The sequence below is a fragment of the Erpetoichthys calabaricus genome, chromosome 13 (assembly GCF_900747795.2).
Source record: "Erpetoichthys calabaricus chromosome 13, fErpCal1.3, whole genome shotgun sequence".
In the NCBI taxonomy this organism is placed as follows: domain Eukaryota; kingdom Metazoa; phylum Chordata; class Cladistia; order Polypteriformes; family Polypteridae; genus Erpetoichthys; species Erpetoichthys calabaricus.
In genome coordinates this window covers 27,654,684-27,676,782 of record NC_041406.2, presented here as the reverse complement: position 1 = coordinate 27,676,782, position 22,099 = coordinate 27,654,684, and the positions used below count along the sequence as shown (strand labels likewise).

Below are 22,099 nucleotides of genomic sequence, written 5' to 3'. Positions count from 1 at the left end.
ATCGCTTTAGCACAATCAAGGCTGATCTGCTGACATTGTCCTTCTGAATATAAACATCTTCTGTCTGTACTGTACTGTATGTTTTAGATTTACTCCTTGAATGAACTCATGTTGTATGCTATTTACGTGTATGTGGAATGCAATTTATTACAAAATATGAGTGTAGCTGTGTTGGACTGAACACACCAGAACAAATTCCTTGTGCATATGAGTACTTGTAGAAACACAGCTAATTTCGATTCTAAGCTCTGACTGCTCTTAGCAGTAGTATTCATTTCTGGAAAAATTCCTTAATGGCAGCTCAAGCTTGTTCTTCACCATAGCAGGCCTGATAAAATATAAAATATACATTTTTAACATTGTAGCCTCATGACCTGCTGCTGTATGCAGTACCAGTTGACATGTACATATGGGATAATAAAATACATAATTGCTAGAGGCGATCAACATCGATGCCTGCTTGCAAACTGTTTACATGAACTATTTCATGTCATCGGGATGCTTTTATGTGTTCCCCTCTTGTACGGGGCCTCGTGCTGTTTTATGGCAGTCTCAAAGCCTTCATGGGTGGCGTTTTTATGTAGACAAGCTGCAGCCAGTTTTCAGCAACTTGTAAAAGGATGAAGGTTTTGCAATAAATTCAAAATTTCCTGTAGGCTAATGAAATAAGCAAAATCACTTAAAAATACTTCAAAAATCTTTACCATTATACCGTGAAAAGTTACATTTCAGCAATGTGAATTTCCCATTGGGATTAATAAAGTATCTATCTATCTATCTATCTATCTATCTATCTATCTATCTATCTATCTATCTATCTATCTATCTATCTATCTATCTATCTATTCAATCTGAAGCAATTAGCCAAGACTAAGAAGACTCCCAATAATATAAAAACATATTTTTGGGTGATAGAAAAGTATAGGAATGTTAACACTTCAGTTGTCATTTCTTATCTTTCTTCTCCCTCAGTGTCTAATTGGGAAGCATCTGTCAGTAACCTTCTAATGTAATCAAATTTGAAACTATTTTGCACTGGATTGTATCTTTACAAAAATCATAATAAAAGAGAGAGCCATAATCATACATGTTTTGATACTTTTAATCATACCTCAGTAAGTCACCTAAGGCTAAAGCTGGGAAGTCGCCTGCGCACCACCTGCACTAAGGTAGCATACCAATGAGATATACAGTACAAGTTCCTCCCAGTGCGCGGGTGAAGGTAAATTAAACAGTGTGAACTCACATCTTAGCAACTAATAAGCTGTTATGCATGTACGGCGACACCTGCTACTGTAGTAGAGAAGGAAAAACATCTGCTCGTTTTATCCTTACCTTGTGGGAATTTGATATTTTGCCTCTTTATCAAGTTTGTACGCGACTTGCAGTGGTGTTGAGCCTTCAACTCGTCTCACCCCCTTCACTGGTGCATCATCTAATTGAAACTGACTGATGAGGTCAAATCCTAAAAAAAACGAAAATTCCTTTCACTGTGATTTATTGCATATTCTATTACACGTATACAAATTACAATAGAAGATTTAAAATGACACCACTGTTCTTTGTATCAAATAAAACCAAAATGAACAGTCTTCATAATAATCTTCATAATGTGGAACCTTCAAACTTCATCACCAGTCTCCCTGGGACTTAGCCACCCAGTCTGCACTGGGGTTTTCATATTCTTAAATGGTAGACCTCATTACGTGAGGATTAGCAGCACATCATTTTTTGTGCTGTCATCCTCAACACAGGAACTCCACAAAGGAATGAGCTGATGCCCCTTCTGTTCTCCTTATTTAGCTGGGATAGCATGGACAGACGACACTCCAAAGTCCACCATTAAATTGGTTGATAATGCCACATCATAGGCCCGATCACCAATAATGATGAGATGTCTTGCAATGGAGAAGGTCATTCTTAGCATTATCAATAATTCATTATGGAATGGAGCAGTTCCTGATGAACTGAAAGTGTCAGATATCAAACCACTACCAATATACACTTAATAATTATAAACCCATTTCTGATTTACCCTTTTTCTCTAAAATTATTGAAAATGTAGTCACCATGCAGCTTCGGTCTCCCCTTATACATCACAACTTATTTATGAAATTCCAGTCTGGCTTCCGCACTTGTCCTAGTACCTGTGTTGAAAATGACATTGATATTGTCTGAAGGAAATCCCACTGTAATTTATGTTGTTAGACTTAAGTGCAGCATTTGACACCATTGACCATTCTCTGTTTAATGACTGTTTTGAATGGCTCACATGCAATGTGCTTGTCTGGTTTAGTTCTTATTTATCAAATCATTACCAGTATATACAGAAATGTGCTAACTGTTCTGTCTTTCTTCACCGAGGGGGTGGTGATTCTCAGTTTTATGGGCAAGACACGGACAGCAGACTTTTCATTTAAACAAACTTTTATTTCTCTCAAACCTCAGAGATGCTCACTCTTCCATTTATCTCTTTTTGTCTGAAAAAACCCAGGATGCATCACACATTTAAAAAATAAAAAAAAAAACAAAGTTCCCATCCCACTTCTTAGACCAATCATAAAATTAATATTTGCATTCTGGGGTTTTGTGCTCAGCCACCACACTGACAATACTCCATTATACACAGAAGTTAAATACAGGGCTCAGTATTCGGGCCTTCATTGTTTTTACTTTACATGCTTCCATGGGAGACTTTCATTAGAAAACATGGCATCAATTTTCATTCGTACGCAGATAACACCCAATTACACCTTTCTTTTAGACCAAATGGCATTTCCCCGATGCTGTTCTTAATTAATTGTAAGTTAAAGGAGTGGATGAATGAGAACTCCTTGTCTTTGAATACAGAAAAAAAACCCAGAAATGTTATTTATTGGAGGGAATGATGAGAACTCTTGCCACTCTTTAAGAAAGTTCAAATCGCCATTAGTTTTACTGAATCGGCACACAATTTAGGAGTTTTTTGTTTTTTTTTCACAAAGCCTGTCATTTAAAACACACATTACAAAACTGTCCAAAACATATTTTCTTTTTTCTCTCATCTGAAAAATATTTGAAGATTAAGACATTTTGTAAATATGCAAAATACTGATAAATTAATTAATTCATTTATTTCTACTGCAATGCGCTATTCACTGACTACTCAAATTGTTTTTTTTTTTTCGGTTTTTTGGTAACTCAAAATGCTGCTGCAAGAATTATTACACAAACCAGAAAATTCAAACACAAAACTCCAGTTCTCAAGTCCTTACATTGGTTCCCAGTTAAGCTTAGAGCTGATTTCAAAATCCTCCTTTTAAATTTGAAAGCCTTAAATGGCCAAGACCTGCTTACGTATCTGAATTTATCATTACTTAAAAACCAGAGTGCAAATTAAGATCTCAAAATGCCAGCCTACTCAAGATTTCGAGGATTAATAAAATAACCGTGGGAGGTTGAGCTTTTAGTTACAGGGCTCTGGAGCTGTGAAATGATCATGGTTTTAGTCTAGCATACCCTGATTAGAGCTGCTGATATAGCTGTGAACACTGCAACTCTGCTTGTTAGACATTTGTACGGAAATACAAGTATCACAACATTTTTAAACTGTTAGTAACCCTCCTCTCTCATGTTTCTCTTCTTGGTATCTGGATGTAGTACTTGGTACCACTGCTCTACTACTAGCCTGCTCTCCTGCAAATAGAAAAAATCAATTCACATAAAGGAATGTTGGAGTCATCGGATGGAAAGAGTCTCTCATCAGACTGGATGGCCAGCACAGACTCCACTATGGAAAACCCAGAAGAGGATACGTGGCCAGTTGGCTGAGGACTTCAGGTCTGTGACTTTTTTTTTGACTTTGTCTTTTACAATTTTAATTGCCACTGTTGTCAACTGGCCATAGCTGCATTAATTAAATAATGAACAGATATTGTTGATTTGTATTAATGTTTAATTAGTCTCTACCTGCTTCTCTGTCTGTTTTAACGAATTTGCATTTATACTATGTGTTAACCAGATCTGTATTTAGTAATCGGTATAATCTATACTTGTATTTTAACTGAGAATATTTCACAGTACTTTGCGCCTGCACTCAGTGATGAGCACTATAAAAAATAAAGTTTGTGTTCTGACACAGTGGTTCCAAGACAACAATTTCTCCCTTACTTTCAGTAGAGGCGAGATATATCAGGAAGTGTCAGACCAGCTTAAAATTTGTTATGGCCACTATCACTGACTACCTGAAGCAGGTGTTGTCATGTTAATGGAGTTACTGTATTCACCTGACCACTAGTTGGCAATAGTCTATTTGGATATTAGCAGGTTACAGCTGATTTATTCTAGGTTTATAGAGCAGGACCTAGTTATGACAAGTGAGCAGTAACAAGCAATAAAGCAACAGGTTGTTTGAACTCGTAGTTTTGTTGTATTGAATGTTTTGAACAGCACATCTTGGTCATCATTAAGAAGCTTCACCAATGCCTTTTGTTCCTTAGACGGTTGTGAAAAGGCCAGATTTCTCCATCCAGCTTTTATAAGTGCACACTGGAGTGCATAGTTCTTCTTTCTATTCATAAGAAATATAACACACTTTTGCTGTAAAAATGTAAAAACTATCATGAAAGACCTCAGCCATCCTGCATAGTCAGTTTATTCTCCCTGTGTTATAGCAAATACTACAGAAACACTAGTACTCGGGCAGTTTTTATGTGTATGTTTATTTCTGTCTGTTGTGCATGGACATCTGTAGTACACATACATACGAAGGTTGTCTGGGTTCCGCGCGGAAATAAGTAGCCAAGGATTTTTTTTTTCTATTTTTCTCATGTACTTTGATTCTTTTTAAACTTTTTCCATGTATTCACCACCAATATCAATGCACTTTTGGGGTCTTCTGACCCACGCCGCAAAACACTCGCGAAAGTCCTCGATTGGCCATTGTTGAACTTGTCAAGGAAAAACTTGCACCATTCTATGCGAGCTTGCTTTTGTTCCACAGTCAGCAGCCTTGGAACCCATCGGGCACATTTCTTTGTAAAGCCAAGATCTCGTCGAATGATGGTGTCGACAGCATACCGGGTCATCCCAAGTTCCAGGGCAATTTTCCTGATGGTCACACGACCATCTTCTTCCAGGAACTCCTTCACACGATCAGCATTTCTGCCATCAGTCGAACTTCGCTGTTTCGGTTCACGTTCTTCATCGTCAAAGTTGAAGTGGCCTGTGCTGAAGCGCTGGAACCACTTAAAAACCATCGTCTTCTTTGGAGCATTCTTCTTAAAGATGCGAGAAAGTTTTTGGCAGCACTTTTTAGCTGTTAAACCATCAGAAAAGTCGTAAAAAATCATCACTCGAAAGTCACGCACGCACGGAGTCGGGAGCTTCGCCGCTAGCACCGGCTGCACACTCTCAGTTCGTTTGCTTCTCGTGTTCATTCTGAAGGAAGAGAGGGAGCAAAACATCTGAACAAAAACACGCAACCACTTGAATAATCCCTCTACACAGCAGAACAGGTTTCGACAGGCTGACACTCGACAAACGATAAAATTCCGTGCGGAACCCAGACAACCCTCGTATAACATGGAATGATCAAAAGGAGTGGTTCTCAACCTGTTTGTCCTTGGGGCCCAGTTTTATGTAGCTTCTCTATGTTTGTTGGCCTTCTTACTGAAGTGTGCACTGTATAACAGATGCTCATTATTTGACTTATATCAGTCGTTTTTCACTGGGTGCACAACTGAAATCTGCAATCAATAGTACAGTTTGGCAGAGAGAATACTTTTTCCTTTCTCCAGTACAAGAATTGATTTTTTTTTGATTGATAATAATTTACAATCTTCTAAAAAATCTTGCAAAAACAAAACTATATCTTACTGTGCTTTTCTTATTTTTGAACTTAAATCGTTTTGCTTCACAAGTGCAATTCAAAACTGTCCATAGTTTCTTTAATAGTCTTTAAATATTGGTGAAGAGACCAATGTCTTCCCTGAATTATGATTACAAAAGAGTGCTCAAAGTGCTGCATTGGGCCTTTACATCAAGTGTTGACTTTGGTCGGACTTCACTGTTTTTTGGATCACTTTACTATGGCTACTGCGCTTTACTTGTATTATTTCAACTTGGGCCGCAATAGTGGTGTATTGCTGAGGTATAAACCTGAAATATTTGGGAGATTGTATTTTTGGAAATGTAATCTATAATATGTTAAAGAGCATTTTATTAGTTTTTTAATGAGTTTAAATTGTGTGTTTATAAAATAATAACAGACAGACTGACAACACTGGCAGACTGCGTATCTAAGTTCTGTTAAATGTTTTCTCATGTTGTTTTAAGATTCTGTTCTTAAGGGTTTTGAGTAATTCCAAAAATTTAGAATTTTATAATACGGTATATACATTACATTTTTTTTAATAATGAAATGTGAATATGTAAGATGATAAGTAAACAACCTGATTAGTCTGCACTGCCGTGGTTGCAAGTTTTAATTTCAGCAAATGTCTTAATTATAAGGAAATTATGGCTGCCACTGAAACAATTTTATTTTTAGGCTTAATTTAGTTTACTCACTAATTAAGATTCAGAACCCATAATTGCTTCTTTTTTCATAACTAGATGCCATTTAAAGCTTAAATGCAAAAATTAGGGAAATCAACAGCTAACACATGACCTTGGTTATGTGAAACTAACCTTGTTCATCATAAACTGTTCATTTCAATAAAAGAGCTAGAAAAAAAATAATAAATGAGAAAAAAGTAATTTGCTCCTTTCCACAAACCATTAATTCTCTCATAAAACTGTATATTTTAGAAATGTCTAACTTGGTTGAATTAGAGCATTATAAAGCCATATAATTTTAAAAGAACACATGCTTTGTTAGCAGAAAATTTGGTGGCAGCCAAAAACTACAGTTCCTATACCTTCCCAAAGAAGGATTGAGACTGATGTCCCCCTTCCCAATTTAAAACAAGCATCGAAAAAAAAATCCTCCATTCCCATTTCTATGAAACAAAGACAAATGCTCTTTTAAAAATTGTCCCACAAATCTCTTAAAAAGTAATCAAATAATCTATTTTTAGGAGCCTTAATTAGCCAAATAAAAAGACATGAATTGCCTTTAGTGTAACAATATTAATATCCAGCTGATTTTCTCATAAAGCCTGTCTATTTTTCTGATTATAAAATTTCATATTAACTCTAATTGAAATAAATAGAAAACTTCCTTTAAGCTGCCGTCTTTGATGGAGGGAAGCACTTGGCAAAGATAATGTTTTAGCAGAGCAGAATGAAAAGGAAAACATCTGTTTGGGTTCACTTTATTGGTTCCTTTGTAGTGTGCTGTTTCAGCAGTTCTTAGAGGAGCAGGGGTGTGCAATTTGTGAAAATAATGATCTATTAGAGGAAAGTAATTTTTAAACTCACTTGGCAGCATAAAAATGGGCCTAACAGAAATAATGACTTTCAAAAAATCACTGCAGGAACCTTTTAAAATTTTGCAGCATAACCACTGCAGGAAGAAAACAAAATCTGAACGCCAGAAATAAATGGCAGTGGTAGATCTGCAATGAAAAAAAAGTCCTAATGAACAGTATCTGAACCACAGGCAATTAGTATTGATATTTAGAGGGCTTATTGGATTTGTTTTGTTCCATTGTGTTTTCTGGCTTCTTCCATTACTGTTGGGTCCATTAGTATGTTATGCCAGTAGTAAAGTCAGCTTGTTATTAATTAAAAATATTATTTAATCAGCCAGCTTTTTATTATGTGACCTCAATTAATCCTGCTTATGGGTGATGGAGTGCATCTGGTGCCAAACGGGAACTATCCTTGGACAGAAAACCAATTATAAATTATTACTTTCTGACTAAATCTTGTTAGCCAGTATTATTTGTGCTTGTTACAAGCATCAGGAACTGCCACCTTACCAGTACACAAGGTGGCCCATTTTCTAAGAGAGTATGGGGAGCTCTATACTTTACAGGGAGCCGTATGGGAAGATAGTGTGGACAACAGGATGCCACTGCTAGGCAGTAATTTAATTATGTAAACTTTGATGGCACTAAGTTTATTCACAGAGGAGCTTGAGGGAAATTCATAAGGGAAGGGAAGCATTCTAATGTAGTAACTTAGAGGCAGACCTTGTTTCGTGTTGGGGAATTTTCCTTAAAATAACAGAAGAGATCCCCATAGCAATGTTTCCAATGGTCATTTCTTTATTACAATGGATCTGATGGAGCATCTAGAAAACAAACACCCTGAGTCCACTGTGACAAATGCTGACCAAATACAGGGAGAGCTAGTTTATACAGACTGACATGATTTCATGACACATCACTATAATACAGTTGTATAATACCCATCAATCCAGCAAACCACGTTCTCAATGGCAAAATAAGGACAGAGGTGACATCTGGGTTTGAATTATTATTTGGGTCCTGAGTAGGTGTTCTGAGGGAACCACAGAATAACTGATATGTAATGTCAGAGCTTTGGAATCTGCTAAGCTCGAATATGCACTGCACAAAAACAGCAACTACCATATATACTTGTGGATAAGTTCTCCCGCAGATAAGTCAGGACTTGATTTTACCATATAATTTTTGGCATTTAATAATGTCGGTCGTATAAGTCGAATGCGGAAAACTCACACTATTGGTCCAAGAGATTATGATATGCTAACGCCCACCTGTGGGAGTAACCACGGAGCACGCTGCCTTTTTTTTCTATGTATCAGCGTGTGGTCCTAACCTCTCTCTCTCTCTCTCGTTCTCTATTGTGCCTACGTGACCACATGGTAATACTCAAACTATTCTGATGCAACGTTTGCACTGATTTGTGTTTTTTGTATCTCACACCCTCATACACCTTTATCGTAAGAGCATCCCTTATCTACGATGGAGTGTTTCAGATCAGAAGAAAATATGAAGCTGGTTTTAAATTAAACATCATTGAAGTAGCGAAAGAAATTGGTAACTGCGCTGCGGTAACAAAATTCGATGCATCTGAGAAACTGATGCGAGATTGCAGGAGGCAAGAAGATGTTTAAATAAAAATTTAAGTGTTGCATTTTTGAACGGGTGTATAAGTCAGGGTCTGATTTTATGATCGATTTTTCAGGTTTCAAGACCCGACTTAAACGTGAGTATATATGGTAGTGTAAGAGGTTGTAAGGCAGCTAAAACCAAAGAAATGGCATCTGAGTTTACCAGTAATAGAGAGAGACAGAGAGAGAGCATGAGAAGATTAAACGATGCCGAAGCTTAGAATTATACTTGATCGCCATCGGAGAACACTATGTCATGTCAAATATTAAAAACACAGAGTCTGATACTTCTATTTTGAGAGAGAGAAGGAGAGTGGGGGAGGAAAACAATTCTGTCACCTGTTGTTCTTTTTACAAGATCAGGTATGTTTAGCTGTAACCTCCTTAGCATTAACCAAGAGCCCCTCTCGGGCTTGGAATTTCATGTAAAAACAGTTAACTCTGAATGTCTGTCTGAATAAGCTGTTATGATCCAATGACAGCATAATGTCTGAACAGTGCCTGAGATGGTACTCTGCTGCCATCTAGTGGATAAAATAACATAATACTGCACAAAAATTATGAATATTTCCATGTGTTTTACCACTCTGTTGTAGCTAAATTATGTTCATGAGTGGGCTGGAGCCTTCAGCCAAAATACACATTGGCATGTTAATGAAAAGCTGTAAATCCTGTTTTAGAACAAACTGAAACAGAACAGAACCATTAGTTGAATCAAGCAATAGTTATAGCGATGAGAATTTGTCATCTGAAGTTGAAACGGATAGTGAAACTGATGCCTATGGCAATTGTACGACCAAACGGCAGTGATATGTCTAGTGAATTTGATTGTGTGGAGGTTCACTGTGGTGCATGACAAAAAGGTAAAATGACTGAGATCAAGTGGAAGGATAAGAAGGATATTAGCCATCTAAGCACAGTTCACAAAGCACCATTGTCAATTTTTGTACCGGGGAAATACAGAACTCACTGAGCCTTGTGCTGTGGTAGCCGACAATAACACAAGAGATGTGTCGATCATGCAGCTCAGGCACTGACATTCTACTTTCTTGTGTGCAAGCAACAGAAAAGATATAAGAAAAGTGTGCAAAGAAACATGCTTCTACTGTCCTGACTGCATTGTTTGGATATGCGTCAGTGACTGTTTCTAAGCATATCACACAAAGGATGTGTGCTAAATCTGCATCAGTACAGCAGTGATCACTAGAAACACTTTCATACTATATTTATGGTGGCATTTTGCTATTTACATGTTTCTGTTACACATAATACCATTTTTTGCTGATGAAAAAAATTAGATGTTTTTGGCAAATTTTTCAATGGGTAAGCATAATACTAAGGAGGCTATGATAACATTATACAAAAAAATACAAAAATCTATTAAAAAATAAAATAAAAGTAGAAACACAGTACCACATTTACTTTTTCACCAGTTTGAAGTCTCTGGCCATTTTTATCTAGCTACCAATAAACTTTATCTTTTGTTCAATAGAAACACTGTCAACTGAGTAATTGTGCGAGGTACAGTTTTTATCGCTTCATTGTCAAGCAGCCTTTCAAGACCATGTGATTTGCTAACAATAGCATTTAGCTCAAGTATGTAAAGTGTAGAGAATGATTTTATTTTCAAAACGGACTCTTCACTTCTGTGAGAAGTGACAGGTGGTAAGGTGTTGTCAACAAAAGGCAAACACCTGTCAAATAAGCTAAAACGTTTCTAACTCATGATCCATATTCAGGATGGTCCATACGGCATTAATAAAAAAAATTTTTGTTGAATCAGCACATTTCAACATTAGGCTTTTCAGTTATTAATTAAGTGCAAAGAAAGCCAGCAGTTTATCGTAACTGACACCAGACCACATGAGCATCTGTAATTTAGTCTCAGTGTGCCGAGCTGGATGGGCTGCTGTGAATGTTTGTTTTTTTTTATCAGTAACAATTAAAGCTAATATATTGTCACATATAAATGGGCTGAAAGGGATCACCTGCATCTGAAAAATCTGATTTGTGTCCTAGAAAGTTAACTACAGCTTTGAGAATTTCCCAAAACTCCTGGTACACATGCCTATTTATAAGTGGGTATGCAAAACCATCACCTTCATATGTTTTGACTAGTAGAGTCTTTAATGCTGTCACTGGCCATTGTTATCAACTAACATGGTGATTCCCAACGTGGGGCACATGCCCCACTGGGGGGCAATTTGATATGTTAGGGGGCAATTCGAGAATTTAGGTATGTTAAAAAATTTATAAAATGAAAAAACAGAAATTCACTGTTAAAAATGATAGAAAAAAATAAAATGATTTTTATTTTTTACAGAGACATGTACTGTATATATTTATATAAACATAGAAGGGACAGATTAATTTATGATTTTACAACCGGCTTGGGTTTTTCTACTAAGAAATCGCTTTTACCATTAAAATAATATGAATTGTAACAATGATTATAAAAATTTGAAATATAACAAAAATATATAATGATCAAAATATTACAGAAAAAGCTGTCATTAAAGTTATTTTATATTTATGAATATCATGTCTCTTATTATATGTTTTAAAAACTATATTTGCTGTATTTTCATATTACTTATTATTATATTTTTTTTTAACAGTTTCTTAGTGGTCTTTGTCAGTGCTTCAACTATCCTTTCCCTCTTTTGTTTCCTTGTTTTTTGGAAGCCTTTTTAGATCAAATTAATGACATTATGGGCTTCCTCCACGTGAGTAGGAGTTCACTTTTTGAATAGGTAATAATAAGAATAAGGTATATGTTACAGTGGGGGACATCATGATTTTAGAGAGGCCTAGGTGGAGCATGGCCAAAAAAAGGTTGGGAACCAATGAACTAACACTTTATAACACGACAAACCGCTTTGATCTTTGCTCACTTCTCATTCCGACAGCCCGTATTCAACTCTCCTGTTGCCGCTTATGCTGCCTAATAGGTGCCCACCACTAGCTACAGTTCACTTGTGGCATGTAATCTGAGGAATGATGATGTGTGTGAGACTAGTGGTGGATGAGTTATCATGGGAAATTGGTTAAATAGGACTGGATAGGCCAGACTGGCAAGAGGAATATTTCTCTGAAAAACAAAACACATTTTGTTCATACAACTTGATTTCGGGGCCACAGTAGCCTAGCCCTGGTTAACCCATGCAGAAGTCTGGCCGTGCATGCACCTTAAATGGCTAGGATCTGCTTTATATGGATAGGGTAGGCAATGAAATAACTAAATGCTTAATAAAAACAACTGGACAAACCATGTCATCATTGACCCCTTGGATACAGTGGGCTCGGAATGTCTTTTAAGAAAGTTTACTTCTTTGCGCAACATAGAAATATATTTCGGTACAGACATGTTTTTTTTTTTTTGTTGACTCACTGTCAACTGAGTAATTGTGCAAGGTACAGTTTTTATCGCTTCATTGTCAAGCAGCCTTTCAAGACCATGTGATTTGCTAACAATAGCATTTAGCTCAAGTATGTAAAGTGTAGAGAATGATTTTATTTTCAAAACGGACTCTTCACTTCTGTGAGAAGTGACAGGTGGTAAGGTGTTGTCAACAAAAGGCAAACACCTGTCAAATAAGCTGAAACGTTTCTAACTCATGATCCATATTCAGGATGGTCCATATGGCATTAATAAAAAAAATTTTTGTTGAATCAGCACATTTCAACATTAGGCTTTTCAGTTATTATTTAAGTGCAAAGAAAGCCAGCAGTTTATCGTAACTGACACCAGACCACATGAGCATCTGTAATTTAGTCTCAGTGTGCCGAGCTGGATGGGCTGCTGTGAATGTTTGTTTTTTTTATCAGTAACAATTAAAGCTAATATATTTCTGTGTCTGTATGTCAGACACAGTATCAGAATTGGTGGTAATTGAAATACGGATGTTGGTTTGTGAACGATTTGGGGATAAATAAATAATGGATATGTATATAGAAAACCCTATTAGATAGATGCAAAATATTAATATATATTTAAGGTGCTTTATTGATCTATATAGAATAAATTAATTTGTTCCAGCAATGAAATAGAATATAAAGCATAATGCAAAACAGTAAACCATGCACACTATTACATACAGTAAGTGCGAAACTAAGAACTTGACACACTTTATAATAATATAGGAAAAAATAAATAAACAACCACTGTCCAAATGGCAACATGTCTGTTATAATTGACGAGGGTGAAAATGAGAGCAATGGGAAGAGGTACAGTCTGATGACTACAGCAAAAACTAAAATGCAGGTCCCAGAAGTGGAATGAGGTGGCTAAGAATGCTTAAGGACAACCCATCATGGAGAGAAAAGGCAGCATTTGACACAACACTGTCATACATTCATAAAAATAAAGGTGCCATAGTGGTTCTTCAGAGTGATGTCATAGTGGACAAATATTTGGCTCTCAAAGGACCTATTCACATGAAGATTCCAGAAAGAACCATTTATTTATATCCATGCAAAACGTACCATGAATAGATGGCAACAGATTTGTGAAATACCAATTGACCACGATTTTTAAAGGACTTTTGTTGCATTCTGTACAATAACACAGGTTAAGTCTCCATTTTCTTAATCTGTTGATGTTGTCTGAGTAGCCTACCATCCATCAAAGATTTTTTCCTACATATTACGCAGTTTTTCAATGCACAATGAACCAACTTCATATGCAAAGAACCCTCCCATGATGAAATGGTGCTTTGTCAGGCATGTGGAACCATACAACCCAGAAAAGAACCAACAAATTATTTTTAAGTGTATATGATGAGTTAATATCCTTGTCGAACAGGCCTGCAGTATTCTATCTCTGAATTCTCACTGAAAGCATTAAACACTTGGGACAAGAGAGACTTCACCATGTCAAGTATTTTACATTAAGTAGAATAAAATGCTAGAGCTAATAACTGTATGACTTTTCTTCATCTCTATATATAATTAATCCAAACCGGAAAATTATATTTCTGTGTCTGGTCCAAGCACTGTATCATCAATGGGTAATGCGTCTACCTGCAGTCGCACACACATTTCAAAGAGAGATAAAAAAAAAATACATTGATTATTTATAAGAGGCATCCACATTCAAACAGGAACAGGCAAGCATCTGAGCAGTGGTTTCTACTACATTCACAGACTCTGGAGAAACTGCAAGTATTAATTATATGAGGTGGTTTGAAAAATATAAGGCATGATGAAACCTACTGTTAGGGTCGTTCATTCAGAACTGCTGTTCTTCCATTATTTTTTGCACAGTTTTGAGTATGACATTCACCAGTGCTTTAAAGTAACAATGTACAGTAGATATACTTTGGTACTATACTTAATTATGTTTTAAGAATATTTCTGTTTTACAGGAGTATACAATTTTCTGTGTACTTTTACTTCACTAGATTTTCAAATGCAAATGACCACTTTTACTCTGATGTATTTTGCTAGACACTTGTTGCTGCAATATTAAACCAAAAAACAAAATGGCTACACAAACACAATGGTTTACTCATTTAGTCAGTTATCTAAAATGTAGACTTCACCCACTTTAGAAAAATTATATAAAGAATCTGGGATGATTTTCAGAAATGTGCCGCTGACATCAAAACTCCTTTATCTAAGCAGTCCTTCTAAATACCATTCATTGCAGCCTACAGAATGGGTTGGATCTAGATGTTTGGGGCGGGGCTGGATGTAGGTGATGCACTGTCTCAGTAATTCTTAGAACTGATGTTAAGTTCGGACATTGTCCTCACAGCAGTCTGCAGGGTAGTTCTGCAGTCTGAAGTGAGGAGTTCTTGTGCATTCACATACTGTGGTGGAATTTCTTGACTACAAACCATTTCTGTGAGATCTCTGACTCAATGAAAACACCATTTTGAAAAACATTGTTTCTTTTTTTAAAGAATAAGTTTTTTTATGGCATAAGTATTCTTCATTTTCACAATATCATTTGAAGTAAGGTTTGAGCTAATAAATGGCAGTTTTCCTCATTTGTAATGTTAGTTGAGGTGGAAACAAGCCACAATCAAGTATTTGCTACACATTGCTGCTCTCATTGAGTATTTTATTACTTTCCTTTTTAATACTTCAAAATAACCAGGAATTTATATTTAGAAGGTTAGAAAGATGTCTTTGATTGCCCAGAATAGAAAAAGCTGTTGTTCAAATGTACTTGGGTGAAACATGTCTTTAAAAACCCATTTGCTACACTCTCATTTGTAATTTTTACCTAGAGCAGCTGTGTGGTCACTGAAGAACATGGAGAGAAGTTCCACCGGGGTGTCGCTCAAATGTAGAGATGGTAGAGTGGAAAGTGGAGTGAGTCTAGGTGAGCAGATACCTGTTGGTTATTCCACCGTGAAACACCTTCAGAGGGTTATTAGAAAGAAAGCCTACCAAGTGGCTATTTTAAAGTAATAATTATATCTAAAACAATTATATGTGTGATTTTATAATTTTCTAAAAATTGTATTTTTGCTTTAAACCTTCATCTCTCAAAAACTGGATGCAATAGAGCAGTTCTGTTTTGGATTCAGCACCCTCCGATGTATAAGGAATGCCTTGCAGCAGCTATATTATATGGATAGTACCACGCATGTGCTCATGGGAAACAGCTTGAAGGCTTTGGTGATGGTAATTCTCCACCAAGACAGGAGGTGACGCTGTGGAATAACAACCTCTCATCTTCCCCTTCTGTAGAAAGGAAGACTGACACCATTCTATCTCTGCCGTCACTTCCAGGGTCTATCCACCTGAACCTGCCTCTTCCTCCCAGAATGCATGAAATCTGGAGAAGCCATCATCTTGGGCAGGGTGTCTCAGAGATCATTCAAGACAAATCGATCTTTTGCATTTTACACAATGTTTTTTTAAAACCTTTTCATTATAATTATATGAGGTTGGTCGCAAGGTTACCCAAAACTTTGAAGTTGTCTTGCTTTTCCTTTACAATAGATATAGTAGATGTTTTATTGAATCTCTGAGGTCATTCATAGCTCCAACAGCAGTATATATATATATATATATATATATATATATATATATATATATATATATATATATATATATATATATTATAATTTATGCTGTCACATATATATTGTCAGATATGTGGGTACAGTGTGAAATTTACAGGGACGGACTTTAAGGGTGCACCACCAAGAATAGATTTTAATGTAACACAGCCACTAACATATCTTCCTTTCCGATTTCTAGAACTGAAGACTGAAAAGATGAGCTGAATTAATATCTCTAGCTTCACTCCTTCTGTTCCTTCCACTATAAGGACCTACTTGGACAGAAATGTAGATGTTCATTATGGAACCAAGAGCTGATGGAGACCCCTTTCAGACTCCCTGTTCATACCCTAATTCTTGTAACACCTTAAATAGCGTGTATACCTTGGCTATTAAACAGCCTCATGCTTTTATGATTGATATTTTCAGAGCAGTATATAGTCATAGTAATTTAGTGTTATTACCTGGGAGGTCATCTTGCCCAACTCGTATCTTCGGACACACGGTACTGTCATCTAATCTGTTAGGGTTGAATTCAATTTTTGTTTCTGCGGAAAGGTAAAGGTAAGGTTAGTGATGTGAGTCTCAACACCAAAAAGCAATTTACTTGGAAAAACAGGGATACATTTACCATTCTTTGACAGATATAATCACATTATAAACTTGCAGCAAAAATGCTATTTGTTATTACAGCACTATTTTGTCTATGACTTTGGGAAATAAAGTGGACATGACAGCTCATTTAAAGATTTCTGTACTGTATGTAAAGCTACTGCTGATAAAGTTGGGTGTAAAGCAGAAGGTCACAAGAGTCACATGTAGACTGATATTTTTACATGAATGCTGGGACACATTAGCCTCTGCCTGTTAACATGCTGTAACATAAGATAGCATTACATCACTTAAGATAACATTTGTTTTTAACACTCCTTTTTGTGTTTTTCATGGCAAGGAATCCAATATTGAGATCACTGCTTACTTTTTTTGTGTGAATTATTTTATGCCATTGTCATCGCTATTTATTTCTCCCACTTAGATGAGAATCCACATTGTTAGGGGTATTTGCTCAATGGTCACAAACTCTTGATTACAATATTAGAGGTTAAAAGATTGTCATTTTGAGCACTTTCTAATCCAGGTTTTTACAGTTACAAAACCCTTCTTGTTGAACATACTGTATTAATTCTCTAAACTCATTACTCAGTAGTGTTTTTTGGTGTGCTTCGACTCTTTGCTTGCAAATATTTTTACTTCAGAATTTGCTCCTCATTTCAAATCTGACTCCTGATTACTCAGTCTCTCAGTTTTAACCCTTTTTTTTTTTTTTTACTTCTGACTACGTCTTATTTCCTGGCCCTTCTCAAAAAATATTTTTGCAAGTCCTGCTAGTATAACAGAACCCTGGGGAAACCCCACACAGACACATGGAGTATTTGCATACTCCACAAAGTGTGACGATTTGACTCTGATTTTTCTTAATGGTTCCTTGCGCTGTAAATACAGTATAACTTATACATTGTTGGAATTCAGTGGTCACGTTTATTTTTTGTTTCATTGCATCTTTTCTTATGGCAATTATTTTGTGCTTTATCCCAATACTCCATTTTGTTTTTTATGGGCACCACCCTTTTTCTGTCCTCCTGGCCATCATACCTTACTTTATTCTTTGTTACTTAGCATTACCTAATCTTATTTTTGTATTTTTCTTTTTTCTTTCTTCATCTTATAAAGCACTTTGAGCTACATCATTTGTACGAAAACATGCAATATGAATAAATGTTGTTGTTGTTATTTTGGGACTTTAGTGTTGACAGTTGCTATGTGGTTGCTAGGGGTAATGTCAGGGGTCACTGACAGCATGACATCACAAGTCAAGGGCTATAAAATTCAGCATTGTGTCCCTGGTTTTCCAAGTTTGGATTCACTAAAAAGACTAAGCTATCTGTTGGTTTGTTCATTTGAAAGGCTCTTCAGTTTTGAAATCTTTTCTGTTCCTGATTTATGTTTTTTGTTTTGGCCCAATTACATGGATTACTCTGTCTTTCATCTTTAACTATAATTTTTTTGTCTTAACAAATTGTGTCTAGAATGTAAATTCTAATGAGTTATGAGTTTAGCTTGCTTTCTCCGACTATGCATTATCCCCAATTCCATTATTTAAAAACAACTGCTCCCATGTGGAGTACCTACACAAAGATGGGGTGACTTGGTTCAGCAGTAACCACTGTGCCAGCATGCCGTGTTAATCTGCTGTATTACAGGTTTGTTTTACCTGAACCAACAAGCAGAAAGTTAACAATGAGGTGTAAATATTTTAGAATGGAAATTAACAACCAGTTGTCAGCATTTACACTACTCAATTATTTTGAAAAAAATCAGAGAACAAACCTTTAGAAGAGCAGAGTACTTGTGAAGTCCTTTTCAGAAAAAGAAAGCATATGCATGTGACAGGACTCAAATGAGCAATTTTGTAGAATGTAGAAGTAGTGAGTGACACCACGTCCTCCCTTAAAAAGTTAACAGTAAATCAGACTTGGCGAGTACTCCTCTAACACGGTGGGCATGACTAAAATGAGTTTATTGTTCTGTGGGGAGATATAAATAACTGCAAGATGCCAAATTTGCCAACAACTATAAAGTCCTGACTGGAGGAATTTTAGTCACTGCAGAATGAAAAATGGATCAAACTATGCAATTAAACGACATGCACCATTGACCGCAAAAATGCTGTATTCTAATTAAGGAACTGGAAGAAATGAAAAGTTGGAGTCATCATGTTCCTCCTGGGCCAGAGTTGCTTTCCGAACATGTATTATTAATTTATGTTAAGAATGATTCTAAGTGACTTTAAAATGTGTGATATGTTAACAGAAATCCTAGCAATAATTTAGTCTTATGATTCAGCAGAGAATGATTGTCATTTGCTGATAATTTATAGATTTTTCTTAATATTTATTTGAGTTTATTTTAATTTTTTATAATTAGTTTGGTTATTGCTGGCTTCTCACAGATCCAACATCCCAGGTTCGAGTCCTGTGCCTGAACAATTTCCATACGGATTTTGCATAATCTCCCTGTGTGTGTGTCACCAGCATCCTAAATGAGGTTAGGTTAGGTTAGGTTAATTGGCAATTCCAAATTGATTCCTGTGAACATGTGTGTGTATGTGCCCTTGGCTGTTTCCTTGTGCCCAGTGGTGCCAGGATAGGGCAACGGACCACATGTGACTCTGAATTGTATTAAGTGGGTTTGAGAATAAAATGAGATGATAATAGAGCTACTTACGAGATAAACCAAGAGTCCACAAGGCTGAGAGAAGAATGATGGAACTTGATAGCTGCCAAAGTTTTTTTCTAATAAGAAATAATTAAAAAATATTATTAACTTATGTCTTCACTTAAGTCAAATATAAAGGGTAAAGGATAGACAGGCAAATTATTATAATTAGAAAATTATTCCTTTATATAGTTGACATGCTTTCCTTGGGTATCCATTTTCAAAGACAACTTTTTACAATAAATTTAAAAAATAAACAGATTTTTACTTTGACATTTAATAATGAGTAAGTAGTTTCATTTTGCATTAAAATAAACACTAATGTAAAACTGTTTAGAGCTCCATACTCTGAAATACTGTAGTTATAAGCAGAACTTGTCAGAACAGTCAGATAAAATTAATGATACCCGTCAAAAAGGCTGTCAATTGCTGAAATCTCCCATTAGTATTATATTAAATAATGTCTTCATCCATTTTTAAACCTAATTATTCCAAACCAGGGAAACTGTAGAGCAGTATAGACCTTAACTAGAACTTGATGGGCACCAATGCAAAAGAAATAATTTACTCCACTCTCATGTGAAATGAAATTAAATCCAATTAAAAAAGGAGTATCAGCAATGAGGTATGTCCAAGTATATAAGCCAAATAAAAGGTCAAAAGTCATAATTAAGCCTTATGATAAACACCATTAACATTTTAATTCTGATGTCAAGTAGGCAAGCATGTCAATAATTAAGTCTTGCGAATCAACCACCTTGCAGTCACTATGGACCCCCAAGCCCAATGGGCAGCAGTTCAACTGCTTGTAATTACACCACTGGCAGAGTCTATCGGATTTGCCTCAGGCAAAATGCAGGAACCAGTTCTGGATGATAAGCCACAAAGCACACTTCACACGTGCTCCCATATGCAATTATCTTCACTAATTTACAATTCCAATCAGCCTAACAAAAGAAAACCCCCCTTAACAAAAGAAAAACAAAAGAGAAATTTTAATTTTGAATCTCCATGGGATTAATAATGTATAGCTGATCTAATGAACAGGGAGAGAATTTATTAATTCCACACAAACAGTGATCGGGCTAAGAATGTATCCTAGGTGTCTGGATCTGTGAGGGAGAACTGTTGATTACTGTGTCAATATGTAGTTCAGCTATTTCAATATGGTGTAATAAACACAAATCAGTAATTGGCATGATGTGACATCACGGGTGCTCAGAGACACCGGTAAGTTGTTCCCTTTTCTGATCTTTTTAATTAGCCAAATGCTGTCTTTGTGACGTTTGTTTACTATGCAGCTTTCTAGTGATTTACTCTATTTGTTGTGTGTGGCTTGTGTTTTTAGCAAGGTGTTTTTTTGTGTGTGTTTGTGTTTGGTTCCTGATTTTTCCAAATTGTAATAGTATTTTATTTGGCCTCACACAGAGGAAATTAAGTGAACTGACACAGTGAATCCACAGATTTAGGGGTGTTTAAATGATCCCTTGCAGGCTCTACAATATTTAAAATTTAACGTAATGTGTACTTAACCCTTGTTTAGGTTTTGATTTTTCTTTTCTTTTTGTTAGTTTTGGAGTATGAAAGGATTCACCACGTAGTGCTGCTATATTAAGTATATACACGTAACACAGGTGTTCCATATATAACTTATTCTGGCTTTTTCATACAGTATTTACTTGCATTTTTCTTTCCCTAATTACGTATTGGAATATAAGGATTCCATTTATTATGCTGGCTTTTGCAAGATTTGTTTATTTTTATTTATTTGTTTATTTTTTTGTCTGTTGTTATTTTGTTTACCGCTGCTCACCGTCATTTGTTTTTGGTTTTGCTTGGTACCGACCCAGAGGCATGTGGCCCATGACGTCATTGAGACAATGGGATAAAAGGTCATCTTTAAAGTCAGATCTCTATCTGAGATTGTGGATAACAACCTTTGATCCTTTCTTTGTACTTTGGTAGCAAATTTTGCCTCTCCTTTTGACTTTGATCTCTAAAATTCATCTCACAGTTTTGGTGCTTGTACTTTTGATCTCCTGTCTTTGTATGTCTCCTGACAATATCTCTTCTCTTGATCCTTTTTTCCTCTAGTGATTTTTATATTTAACAAATTTGCAAATATTTTTAAAAAAAGTCCTGTTTTCACTTTGTTATTCTGGGGCATCGTGTGGTGCTTAATGTTGGGGAAAAAATTAATTCAAATGGTATTAGCACAAGGCTGAAACAAAGCAAAATGTAAGAAAAGTAAAGGGGTCTGAATACTTGCTGAATCCACAGTATATTTTTCTATCTTAGCAAAACAATTAGTAGATTCAATGGCATGCCTTGCATTTTATAGACACCTTTATTTTTGTCTTTTGTGCCAACTGAGTCCTCACAGATACCATATGGCAAAAAGACACTGGAGCTGGACCTTTTTAAATTAGGACCACTTGTTTAAATTAGAGTGTGACTAGTGTCTATTTAAAAATTACTAGTAGGGAGAAGATTACTTTAAGCATCCTGTTATCTAGTCAAAATTTATGTGTGTGTGTGTGTATGCAAGGTAAAATAAAAGCAAATATGAAATTTATTTAACCAGGAAATATTTTGCAGAATGTGTTTTGTTAATAAAGTTAATGTCATAATTAAAATAAGTGTGGTTGCGAATTGTAACCCAAAACAGAGCTGGGACATAAAGCCTAGCTTAACACTTGTTAGTTTTCTGTCATTGGTCCATCCTCAGGCTGTGTCAGGTAGATACAGAGATGGGATTGGAGGAAAAAGGGAGGACTGGAGG

At 35.9% G+C, this 22,099-nt stretch overlaps 1 protein-coding gene across 1 annotated transcript in view; it reads right to left on the bottom strand.

Moving 5' to 3' along the window:
• Nucleotides 1–22,099, bottom strand: part of LOC114664066 (collagen alpha-3(IX) chain-like) — a 164,941-nt gene that overhangs the window by 109,810 nt on the left and 33,032 nt on the right. Inside the window, exons 2-4 of the mRNA XM_051936132.1 lie at nt 19,327–19,394; nt 16,506–16,589; nt 1,336–1,465 (exon numbers count right to left, since the gene is read on the bottom strand). Coding sequence (XP_051792092.1) covers nt 1,336–1,465; nt 16,506–16,589; nt 19,327–19,394 — 282 coding nt within the window. The remainder of the gene's footprint in view (nt 1–1,335; nt 1,466–16,505; nt 16,590–19,326; nt 19,395–22,099) is intronic.